The sequence below is a fragment of the Triticum dicoccoides genome, chromosome 2B (assembly GCF_002162155.2).
Source record: "Triticum dicoccoides isolate Atlit2015 ecotype Zavitan chromosome 2B, WEW_v2.0, whole genome shotgun sequence".
Classification (NCBI taxonomy): Eukaryota; Viridiplantae; Streptophyta; class Magnoliopsida; order Poales; family Poaceae; genus Triticum; species Triticum dicoccoides.
In genome coordinates, this window is record NC_041383.1 from 110,594,370 (window position 1) to 110,606,940 (window position 12,571).

The 12,571-nt window shown below is 43.9% G+C and overlaps 1 protein-coding gene and 1 long non-coding RNA gene across 4 annotated transcripts in view; one reads left to right on the plus strand and one right to left on the minus strand.

Annotated features, from left to right (window-relative positions):
• Window positions 1-2,641, plus strand: part of LOC119362420 — a 19,965-nt gene extending 17,324 nt beyond the window's left edge. The window contains exon 7 of the mRNA XM_037627637.1: window positions 2,248-2,641. Coding sequence (XP_037483534.1) covers window positions 2,248-2,466 — 219 coding nt within the window. The 3' untranslated portion in view covers window positions 2,467-2,641. The remainder of the gene's footprint in view (window positions 1-2,247) is intronic.
• Window positions 2,642-9,386: 6,745 nt separating this feature from the next.
• Window positions 9,387-12,565, minus strand: LOC119362424. 3 transcript variants are annotated; one of them, XR_005173387.1, is made up of 5 exons: window positions 12,173-12,565; window positions 11,879-11,964; window positions 11,165-11,381; window positions 10,285-10,587; window positions 9,387-9,867 (listed from the first exon to the last, which is right to left on the minus strand). It is a non-coding gene; the product is annotated as an uncharacterized LOC119362424 (long non-coding RNA). The 3 variants fall into 3 exon arrangements; XR_005173386.1 differs by having other exon boundaries at window positions 10,285-11,381; XR_005173388.1 differs by lacking the exon at window positions 11,879-11,964 and having other exon boundaries at window positions 10,285-11,381.
• Between the last annotated feature and the right edge of the window lie 6 nt (window positions 12,566-12,571).

Consider the following 12,571-nt stretch of genomic DNA (forward strand, 5'->3'; position numbering starts at 1 on the left):
AGATCTTGGTATTTGATCTGAGTCGGCTACGAGCCTATACGCACTAACCATCTACGTGGGAGTAGTTATGGGTATCCCGACGTCGTGGTATCAGCCGAAGCACTTCAGACGTCAGCGACGGAGCGGCGCGCGCCGAATTGGACTGGAACGCCACTAGGCTAGGTCTGCTTTCGGCCGCGTACGCAACGTGCAGGTGTGCTATGGGCGATGGGCCCAGACCCCTGTGCGCTTAGGTTTAGACCGGCGTGCTGGCCTCTCTGTTGAGCCTAGGTGGGGCTGCGACGTGTTGATCTTCCGCGGCCGGGCATGACCCAGGAAAGTGTGTCCGGCCAAATGGGATCAAGCGTGTTGGGTAAGTTGGTGCACCCCTGCAGGGAAGTTAATCTATTCGAATAGCCGTGATCTTCGGTAACAGGACGACTTGGAGTTGTACCTTGACCTTATGACAACTAGAACCGGATACTTAATAAAACACACCCTTTCAAGTGCCAGATACAACCGGTGGTCGCTCTCCCTCAGGGATATGAGGAGAGGATCGCCGGGTAGGATTATGCTATGCGATGCTACTGGAGATGCTACTTGGAGATGCTACTTGGAGGACTTCAATCTACTCTCTTCTACGTGCTGCGAGATGGAGGCTGCCAGAAGCGTAGTCTTCGATAGGACTAGCTATCCCCCTTTTATTCTGGCATTCTGCAGTTCAGTCCACCGATATGGCCTCCTTACACATATACCCATGCATATGTAGTGTAGTTCCTTGCTTGCGAGTACTTTGGATGAGTACTCACGGTTGCTTTCTTCCCCCTTTCCCCCCCTTTCCTTTCTTTCTGGTTGTCGCAACCAGATGCTGGAGTTCAGGAGCCAGACGCCACCGTCGACGACGACCCCTACTACACCGGAGGTGCCTCTACTATGTGCAGCCCGCTGACGACGTCCAGGAGTAGTTTAGGAGGATCCCAGGCAGGAGGCCTGCGCCTCTTTCGATCTGTATCCCAGTTTGTGCTAGCCTTCTTAAGGCAAACTTGTTTAACTTATGTCTGTACTCAGATATTGTTGCTTCCGCTGACTCGTCTATGATCGAGCACTTGTATTCGAGCCCTCGAGGCCCCTGGCTTGTATTATGATGCTTGTATGACTTATTTATGTTTTAGAGTTGTGTTGTGATATCCTCCCGTGAGTCCCTGATCTTGATCGTACACATTTGCGTGCATGATTAGTGTACGATTGAATCGGGGGCGTCACAGCAAGTCAGGTGCAGTATTTTTGGTCATGGAAAGTAGCAGCAGATGTAGATCCTTCATATATTTTAATTACAGATTTAGAAAAGAAATGCATGGTTAACTATATTGGCGCATTCCTCTAAAGGATTATATCACCCAAGAGAAATGACTGATGCTGCATGTAAATACTTGATGGATGATAGGACAAGTTTATCTGCACATCTATGAGAAAAAAAATGCAGTGAAGACCACACTTGATAGCCTACAGTTGTCATGCTTGTTTATCTGTACATATGCCTTGTTTGCTTGTATCTCTGTACATATGCCTTGTTTGCTTGCATATCTAAATTCGCTATCATTTCTTATGTGCAAAACTAGATAAACTAAACCATGTTAATTAAAAAATCATTAATAGGAAAAATATGATAGTATGAACAATAATTTATTTGTACTTCATGTATAATTTATTGAGGTCGCATGGAACGAATTAGTAGACATGAAAGCATTTAGGCTAACCATCCGGAATATTTTTCTTACGGATACTCTTACTTTATCTAAGCATTGTACCATGTTCGATAAAGCCTCTGTACATATGCATTTCAATTATAATACATATACATGCAAATATTATTTCACCTTGGGGCACATGCTGCTAGTTTATGCTCTTTGTACATGCCATTCTTAATTAGTTTACTATATGCCCAAACTAGCCAATAGCGGTCTGTTAGTTTAGTAATTCGGCTTTGTCATGTGACTGCGAAATGTAAACACTGTTGATAATGGGGTTGCAGATAGATATGCATAGTACTTGGTAAATATGTATGGAATGTGTTCCTGCTGATTCATGTTTCCTCTGAAAATTTCATGTGAAGGAACGAAAGGTGAATAGGCATCATATTGTTGGATAATCATGCTGTCATATAGCAGTTCGCAGATAACCTATCAATTAGAACAATTAAGTTTGATCCCTGTAGGTCACTTAAATTTCAGCTACATTATACTGACAACTAGTCTTGTCATTACTTAGGGAATGGGAAGCAGGACTGGAGGCAGTACGAGTCATGGAAATGATGATGAGGACGACGACTATGGCAATGGGGGATATGGTAACTATGGCGAGGGTGATCTGTATGGTGATGAGCACTATGATCACTATGGTGATGGGGAATATGATGACTATGGAGATGAGGATGACTATGTCTATGGCTATGGCGGTGGCGATGGCGATGATGATGATTGGCTATAAAATCTAATGATGTTCAAGTCATGTCAAAATGTAGTTGTGTTAGATATTTGAAACACTTTATTATCTTATGGACAAATTTGTCTTAGTGGACAATTTATCTTATGCAAAATGTGGCCTATCTCAGTTACTATTTTGTTCTGCATTCGACATTTGATAATTATGGTTAATGCAATTTGGATGCAACTCAATACCTTGTGCTTGTGTATGAGATGGAATGAAACACCCCTTGGTGAAAGAAATATACGAGGGGTGAGTAATGACCTATGGTGGAAAATATGTCTCGGTTATAGAGAATGCCAATGGGGACTTCAGACTGTTGGTGAATTTATAAATTGACGGTGTTTGCTCACCCTTGACTAACAGGTTTTCTGGCGGTGTTCGCTCACCCTCGGCTAACAGGTTTCCTGAAAGGCCGTATACACTGTCGACCATCTAATGAGCTGACGGTTTGGTTCTCCTCACGGTCATAAATAAGTCCAGCGGGACAAATGTACCGTCGACTACTTTGAAAACCGACGGGAAGCAATAACCGTCGGAGAGTAAATGCTCGACGAGGAACCGTCGGCTATAAATGTCGTCGGGCTAAGATGAGCTAGCTGGTCACAATAACATGCCCGACGGCTCACCGTCGGCTTACTACCGTAGGTGACAATATTACCCGACTGTACCGTCGACCATTACTGTAATGGCCGACGGAGCAAGGCCGACGGGAGATGGCCGACGGTGTACCGTCGGTTTTAGTAATAGTTGACGGTGATCAAAAATATCCGACGGTGATTGGACCCTCGGTTATAATGAAATATCTAGTAGTGAATATGGTTGCAACTGGACCTTTGTTTTGTCGGAGGGGGCGGCGAGAGAGGGGGTGGGTCAGTTGCATGTCCGACACTAGACATGCAACTGCAAGTGTCGCACCCGACCGCAACTGCATGTCTTCTAGCCCGACCGCAATTGGGCTTTTTTGTTCTGTGGAAGGGGGCGCCGGTAGATGGGTGGGCCAATTGCAAGCCCGAGAACATCCCCGCAACTGCAAGTGTCGCACCTGATCGCAACTACGTCCAACTGTAGTCATGCAACTGTATGTCTCTCTAACTTGGGTGCGGGCGGGGGGAGGGCCTAGGAGCTTGGGTGTCCCAGTATGTGAATTTATTTTTCACTTTTTCATTTTTGATTTTGTACTTTCTATTTTTCTTTCTATTTATTTTTGCGTTTTGGATTTGTGTTATGCACACACGTGGGCTGCACATAGTTTCTTAATTTATTTTCCTTTTTTGTGTCAAAAATATGTGCTCAAAGAAATACAAACACACTACACTTTTTTTAGAACAACTACACTTTTTGTATGTATTATATTTGTTTGAGGCACACTACAGTGCATATCGGCTGGGAGAGATGACACATACACCGATATATTTGACAGCCCAAATACAGCCTAATATTTATACTCATTTGCACACTAGTCGGCCACATATAGTTGCTTATCCGTCGGTTACAGACAATTAAATTGTCTTCTTCTTTTCATTTCTTTATTTTTCTTTGTTACATTGAAGATTTCTTTATCATTTAAAAATACAAAATAGTTTTTGAATGAAATGATAAATAAAGAACAAAAATAGCAAGATGACACGAAAAGAAGAAACAGAGCATTAGCAACTCTAGCGTAAAAAATAAAAGCTACACTGTGCTGCATAGTACACCCAACGGGACAATGTTCTAGCAATTCCAGTAAAAAGCACAAATAAAAAAAAAAGGCACAACGAATAGATGATGTCAATACAGCCCAGCAGCAGCCCACGTGTGAGCCAACGCAGGCCGACGCAGGCCAACACATAACGAACAGGGGGAAACAGAACTCCAGGCAAGCGAACGGAGTTACGTGCGATCAGTTTATATATGACGTCATCTGACTTAGACTTCGCGAAGTCTCAGTCGACTGAGATTTAGACAGACCCTATGAACTATTGCCGCTTCATCTTTTTTCTCCCTGAAAAGGAGGAAAAATCCCCCTGGCCAACACCCACAATATTAGAACAAAGTACGAAACAGGAGAAAAGTTCAAATACATGGGCCGAGCTAGAACAATGAAAACAGAAAGTATTACACCGGACCGTCACCCAAAATGGACGAATAAAGCCCTGACGATAATCTCCCAACAGGTGCACCCAAAGCCGTGGACTCCCACGCATCCACATCCTGGAGAGAGAACCTTGTACTGACCCAAAAACTGATGGCTCTTGAGATGACTTGCAATTTGTTTTGAAACTTTTGCCTAGTTAAAAAATGATCATTTACATCTCCATATTGCCAAAAGAAAAACACACACTCCAACACGGATGTGCACTTTGAGCCGAGGATGAATTTCTTTCAACAAATTACCAAACATATTCGTTATTGATGTTGGCCGTGGTAGATTGAAAGCAATATGGATGGCTCACTGGAGGGGCATTTCAAGTGTGAGGCGATATCAAAAAAGGTATCCTGTGTGCGCCCGCCCCTCCTCCCCCACCCCGACCCCCGCGTCGTCCTCTCTGGGCGACTCGGGGGCGAAACCCTAGCCGCCTCGTCAAGGCCCTTCTCCCTGCTCTTCCCTCCCCCGCCGCCGCCGGCGGCCGTCACCGGGCCTGGCCCGCGCGGTGCTGGGCGGCGGCGGGGCGTCCCCTCGCGCCTTCTGCTCTGGCCAATCCCCCCATGCATGCTCCCTGGTCGTCGACCTCGCCCCGATCCCCTTTTCTGTGGTGGCGTTCCCCCGTCTCTGGTCGTGTTGGATCCCGTCGGCTGCTCCTGGCGCCGCCCGTTCGCCGGATCAGGAGCCTGCGGTGGTCCCCGTGGCGGCATTCTGCTCGATCCGGCTCCCCGCCGTGGGCCAGGGAGGCGACCCTGCTCCTGCTCAGGCTTGCCGCAACTGTCCCTGTGTCGCCGGATCCGGTGCTCGGGCGGCTGCTGGCCTTCGATTCCGGCCGAATCTGGCCTGTGGGGACGCCGCAGACACGCTCCTTTCTTTTGGGTGGTGTTCGGTGGTTGGTGATGCCCCAGGTGATTGTGGCGGGGATGCTTGCTGGCGGTGGAGGTGATGTGCGTGGTGGGTGGATGCCGGGTCGGCGGCCCCGGGCTGTGTGGACGCCGTCGACTCTGCGGCGAGCGGCGGCCGTGGGTGCTAATCCGTGACTCCGGCCGTGCGGGCGGCGGGGTTGCGGTGGACGAGTTCTGCAATGGAGGGGTGCCCCGCCGGTCGGCTCTCCTGCTTCTTACGAAGACCTCCGTTCCTACCTGCTAGATTGCGCCCCTCTAGTCATTCTTGTGGCCTTGTGGTCGGAGTGTGGAGCGGGACCGGGGGAAACCCTTGGTCATCGGCGGCGGCCAGGACAATGGCGACGCCATGGATTGGCGTCGGCTACCTTCTTGGAGGCCTTGTCGAGGTCCCCTCCCTCCCGTCGTCTTGCATTCTTGTGGCGAAAGCTCCAGCTCCCCTTGAGGACGGTGGCGGCGTTCTGTCGTCGCATCCCTTCCTGGAGGCGCCATCCGGGGTGCATGGAAGCAAGGTTGGCGTTTGCTGCAGGTTTGGTTGCGGTTGGTGGCGGCTTTCTGTGCATCTTCTTCCGCCGGTCTTCGTTGTGCAGTATTTTTCTTCAGCTCGTGTTTGGATGTGCGGTTGGCTGTGCTTGTGGCGAGGTCGTGGGAGCGCTGCGGCTGTGGTTTGAGCTCTGGTTCCTCTTGCCTAAGGTGCTCTGTTGGTTTTGTTCATGCGGCTCTCGGTGAGCTTCCTACCTCCCGACGGTACGACGCCCTTCGAGCCAGGGCGAGAGGATTGTGGTCCTCTTTGGAGGGGGAATCAGATGGCTTGCTAGCAGGTTCTGCCGGAGTAGGCGATGTGGCGATGGCCACCGTTGCTGGTGCTGCTGGTTGATTCTCTCCTGTGGCCGAGCTAGCTGCTGTTCTAGATGTTAGGCTGTGGTAATTCAGGCTGAGCTCCTTCTTGTATCTTTCGCTTGCCTGTATTGCTGGTTGGCTATGAGCTGTTGTAGCACTCCGTATCTTTGTCGTTCCCTGTTTTCCTTTCTTGTAAGTGGTGTAATCGTGGCCGGTTGATGGCTTTGTTAATTCAAAGCCGGGCTAGGTTCGAGCCTTTCTTGGGCTCGGCCATCGCCTCTTCTCTAAAAAAAAGCATTTCAAGTGTGTAAGAGAGGAGCAAGTGTCGAATTAATTCATTGTGATCACAAAGGGCAATATCTGTCCATCCACGCTTTGAAGTTGTCTTTCGTTAAGACTACCACTCTTTGTCCATACCACGTGGATATCTTGATTTTAACAAGACTGTACAATTCAGGCCTTCATTCATGATATACTAGATAATACCCTGCGCGTTGTTGCGGAGAATTCTTGCAATATTTTTTATGAAATTTAAAATAACTATGATACATGTACTCATTTGATTATATATATGGGCTATTTTGTTTCGCGAAACAGAATATTATTTTGTTACCCTACTTGAATTGACGGTTTCAGGCGGTTGTACTGATAATTTTCATCTCGTCGAACTGATAGTCTTTTGGTCGAAATGGGGACGTGTAATATATCGTTAGAAAGCTCTGGACATCTACATTACAAATATATAGGAATTTTTTGCAAAATCATCACGGTTTAAGAGCAGTTTTGAAAAAAACTGTTTTTTTTAAAACCAAAAACATGAATCGTATTTTGGACTCAATTTTCAAACGGTTTGTCGGAATTGAGAAAATAAGATGGCGTTGGAAAGCTGGTAAAAATCCACATCTTTCATATATCTACTATTTTTTCAAATTATATACAATTTAAAAGTAATTTAAAAAAGATGAAATTCTGGGCGAAACGTATTTCACTTTTTTTGCAAACGGTTTGTCGGATTGACGCAAATGAAATGGTGTTGGAAAGCTATAAAAAATACGCAACTTTTCTGTATAGAAATGTTTTTCTAATTCCTTACGTTTTAAAAACGAATTCGAACATGGTCAAATTTGATTTTGAACGCGATTTTTTTTAAATTATCAAAATGGGGCAAATAATATACCGTTGGATAGCTATCAAAAATGCAAAACTTAGTCATGTTGAACCTTTTCTCTACTTCGCAACCGTCTAAAAGTAATTTTGAATATGGCATGACGAATCCTGCTGTTTTTCGTCTGAAAAACAAAGTAGTCATACTGATATATGTGTATGTTTGTATTGAGCTATTTTCTGTAGAGTAATTTTGAATGGTTCCGAAAAAAGGTACTTGTACTGATGTTTGCATGAGTTTGTACTAAGGGTGTTTTCACTAACTAGACTTTGCTCTGTTTTTTGGGTAATATTTTTCTCGTAAGTTTTTAACGGTTTACTGTATCCTAGCCCCGAACTTGCATTGTTTTTATTGTTGAACTGAATGTTATTTTTTTGCCATTTTTTTGCGTGTTTCTTTTTTTGAAGTCAATTTTTTTTGCAACGAATGTTCTAGATTTCTCTTGTTTTGCAACTTGAACTTTTTACCATTTTAAACTTTTACCAACTTGAATTACCATATGTGGATGAGCACTTGAACTTGTAGAATTTAAAATTTTATGTTTTAATTCTCATTTGTTTTCTTGTCCAAACTTATGGTATCATCATCATTGAACCTGTGTGGTTTCTGTAGCTGAACTAAAATCCATGTTGTCTGTGAAAACCAGGAAAATTGCATCTCCTTAATGGGCCATGATGCAAGCATCGCCGCCGGCAATACTTGGCGCACCAGAGAACCTGCATTGATGGATTTGTCGAGAGAGAACTGAGGGTAGCACATCCATGCATTTTTTCCGCAGCAGCTACACTTGGTTTACGAACTCACACACACACACACACACACAAAATCGATAACAAGTTGGCGCATGACCTTATAACAAGAGCACACATGAACTGACAAACAAGAGCACATCGGTGATTAACATAATATAAATCCATTGTCGCTTTTCCATTTGTTAAGTTGCTTTTTCCTTTGAACCTTTACTGCTATGATTTTTTTTGCAAATTTGTCCCCTTGAGTCAGAACTGATGCAATTCTTAATTTTTAATTTATGGTACTTATGGTACTAGAGAGTTTGTACTTCTCAAAAAATAATCACTCAATGTTCTTTTAGTTTTAGTTTTTAATTTTGTTTCTCATCCTTATCCTTACTGTCAATGTCATCACTTTGGTTTATATAGTTGAACGGACTTACATTTTTACCGTTCCTTCTTTTAAAAACTTATGTTTTCTTCTCCAAAACTTCCTACCTGGCGAGAATCAGAACTTCTTTATTTTTTACATTTGTACTTCCAAGTGTCTTTAATGACATTTTCAAATTTTTACTTTGTTTTACCTGGCGAGAACCTGTACTATTGGATTTGTCGAGAGAGGACTGAGGGAACACGTCAGCGTTGGGGTGGCGGATGCAAGTATTGGAGTTCAGCCTAAAATCACAAGAGAATGGATCAAAATGAATTCAGATTGACTTTTAATCATTTATCAAGCTATAAAAGTTAGAACTGATGTTACACAAACCGAGGCATTTTTTATATGAACAGCTCATGTGATCACGTAATATGTATTGTACCACTGTTCTCTTATTCTCATGAACAAATAACCATAGACTATCGAGAGAATGTATTACTGGACAGTAGGCATTTTCTTCTCAGGACCACTTTGGTTTTCTTTTTCTTTTTCTTCACTTTTGCTCTGCTTTCTTTTTTCTTTGCTTTATGAAGTGCCCCATCAGAATAGTTGAACTTTAGATTTTACCAATGTCCACATCTACTGAAACTAAGGGAGCTCCTTTTTGAAACTAAGGGCGTCGGTCCTTATATACTTGAACAAAAACTGGTTAAGAACAAAAACTGAAGGAGTCGAAATTCAAGAAACTAACTAAAGTTCCTTATGTTCCTTATGTACTTGAACTATATAAAATTTGAAGATTTGAACTAATGTTCTACTAAAGTACCGACACCACAAAATATATAAAACCATTTTTTAACACAAACATATCTCTACAACTACTAACACTACAAAATGCATTGTGCAGGCAGAGAGTACAACATAAAACTCCCACTCCCATACTATAATTTGCTGCAGATAGTGAAAATCATTTGTTGATAAAGAACGAGAGGAGGTGAATTCGAGGGATCCTCCGCACAAGAACATTTAATTTTTGTTTCTGGTGTCGCTGGATAACTGTCATTACTTGTCGGCAGCAAAGTCCTTGAACTTGGCCTACACCGGTAGTAGGACTCACTGGTTCTGTCACCTAAAATGCAAAACACACACAAAATTCTCAAGTACTGAAATCTGCAGCAAATTTCCACGTTGAACTTTCCTAGTTCAGATCATTGAACTCTCCCAGCCGGTGATGCTTCTCTCAGGACAGAACCCAGTGGACCCTGCACACGGAAAGCCCAGCGCGGCAATGTTAGTACTTCCCAAGGTGTTGCATCTGTACTCACTATGGCGATGTGTTTGTACTGCCCAAAAACATATGCAAGAGCACAAAGTAAACATTTTTTAAAACTTGTGCTCACAGGAATAGTGACAACACCTAAAGAGCATGTACTTTTCACATCTTCCCAACTACTCAATTAGCAGAACAACACATCTATTTATTTGATGCACACAGAGGACTACCATCAGCGCTCAACTTGCACGGCAGCCAGCAACCATGGTGGACGGGCTGGTGGTGGTGCCTTACCTTTTTGTAAATCAAAGCTCCTACGTTTATGCTATACTTTCATGCAGTTCTTCACTCAAGTAATAATTTCAGTTTAACCTTGAAGAACCAACTTCAGTGTTCGAATTAGTACCTTTTCCGGAGGTGCAGACGCAACAAGAAAGAAGTTCTTGTGGAGCTTGAGGGACCGCTGGACGTAGCACGACATGGAGCATAGAACTACCCTCTACTAGGAGGTTGACCTACAGAGGAGCATCCATTGCCCACGGCGAGGCAGAGGTGCGCCGGTGAGTGACGCAGCCTCATTGGAAGTGGGCGGATGCGGGGCCGGTGTGACCTAGCCTCGTTGGATTCAGGTGGTGCGGCAGCCGGAGAAGCTTGTACTGCGCATGAATAGAGGGGGGGGGTGTGGAGATGATGTTTCTACGCATCAAATCTGCTAACAAAAATTGAGAGGAAATATTATAGGATGGTCTCAAAAATACTACATCAGGAACTAAACACCAGCTTGTAATTGAACTAACCTAAATTAAACCAAAACTATAACTATTGAACTAATCTGTAACTATAAAAGAATTGTACTGAACTAAACTTAGTAACTGAACTAAACCAAAAAAATATTTTGGTAATTTAGTAGTTGAACTGATGGTCTTTTTGTCGAATCGCACACTGAAGAACTGCTGCAGATCATATGGAAAATATACCAACGAGAAACCAGAGGTGTGGCGGCACCGCTGCATCCCTTGTGTCTTTTATAACAATTTTTCAAGAGAATCTGACCATACACTTGCTGGAAAAATGGAACTTCTAATAAATCTATTCGGCAAGAGGCATCATAGGGCATCCTTTCTTTGCGCTATTATACCAAATACCAAACAGCAAAAATTGGTTCTCATAAGCATTTCAACAAGCACCTAGACCATCAATTATTTTCATATAAGTAGCATGGATTCGAATGGAGCAACAGTAGGGCATGAGAAGAAAGAAGTAGCAGCAACACCTCAAGATCCTACCATTTTTTGTACATGATGCATCTCCCCTGTCGTTTAGATACAGGAGATCATTGATTTCACTTACTGGAGATCATTCAGTTCAATTTGTGTACATGCTCGCACGCCGCATTAGGCAACAGGCATGCACCAGCACACACGCCACAACACACACGCAAGTTCTAGTAGGCAACATGGATTATTTTGTTGCATCCATTGAACTAAAGGGAGCTCCTTCGACCTGTAAGATGAACGGAAAAAAAAGAAAATGAAATTTGTGAAGGTCGAAATGACCATAATAATCATGTAAAACATGTAAACATAACGACAAGTTCATGCATAGTAACATTAGAAGTACACAAAAGAAACCTAAATAGAAGTTCTGTACTTTGAAATACTTCATTTTAGTTCCCAAATACTTCATTTGTTTCAAAATATGAACTTTTGTATTTATGTTCTTAGAACTTATTATGTTTTCCCTGCAAATTACATGGGTGAGAGCATGGTGCTCTAATTCAATTGCATATATCTGAAACTCCACATGCGACCTGAACTTATGCATAACAGTATGTGTGTAGAATACTTGTAAGCATAAGAAAAAGACATAGAGTGCACATATAATTTTCAAGATTTCCTTGATGTTCTGCATATTAAAGTTGATTTACTGAAAAGAATGCAATTTTTGAACTGAAAATCAAGTAAAAGCTGAACTCATATAAATTTCAAGGTCAAAAGAACCTCTGCATCCATCAAACTTCATATCCTGTAGTTCAACTTCTGTAAAAATAGAACTTGTGGTATACCTCATAAATCAACAAGAGAACCTGCAGAAAAATATACATGTTCTCATTGGCATATCAACAAGCACCTTCAGAGAACAGAGTGTCATATGCCCTTATCTACAAAGAAGGCATTCGTCCATGGCAGAGAAAGCATTGTTCAGAGAAAGATCAATGACACAACACACATACGACCCTGATTCTTCTTAAATTTATCACCCTCTCATTGAGCTCAAGTTGTACTGCAACTCACATTTTGAGTGACCGGCGGCGGGGCAAGAAGTTGGACTGATGACATGTAGATCTTCCAGTTGACTAGCTTGTGGGTGAGGACAGCAGGAGGGAGCAGCAGTGAAGGGGTGGAGGAGCAGGAAGGTTAAGTACGAGGCAGCGAGCGGAGCACCTCGAAGAGAAGAGGGGGCTGGGAGGAACGACAGAAGGAGGGAGGCCTACGGTGCTGACCTGAGATGCGATGGGAGCGGAGATGTGTTGCAGAGTCAAGGGCAGTGCTGGTCTCGCCGGGCCGGAGGAGAGACGGTGGCGGATGGGGATCAGATGCACCGGGGATGGGGCGCGCTGGGGCATGGGGTCGCCCGGGATGCGACGCGCCGGGGTTGCAGGTCGCTAGGGATGCGGTGCGCCGGCGCTGGGG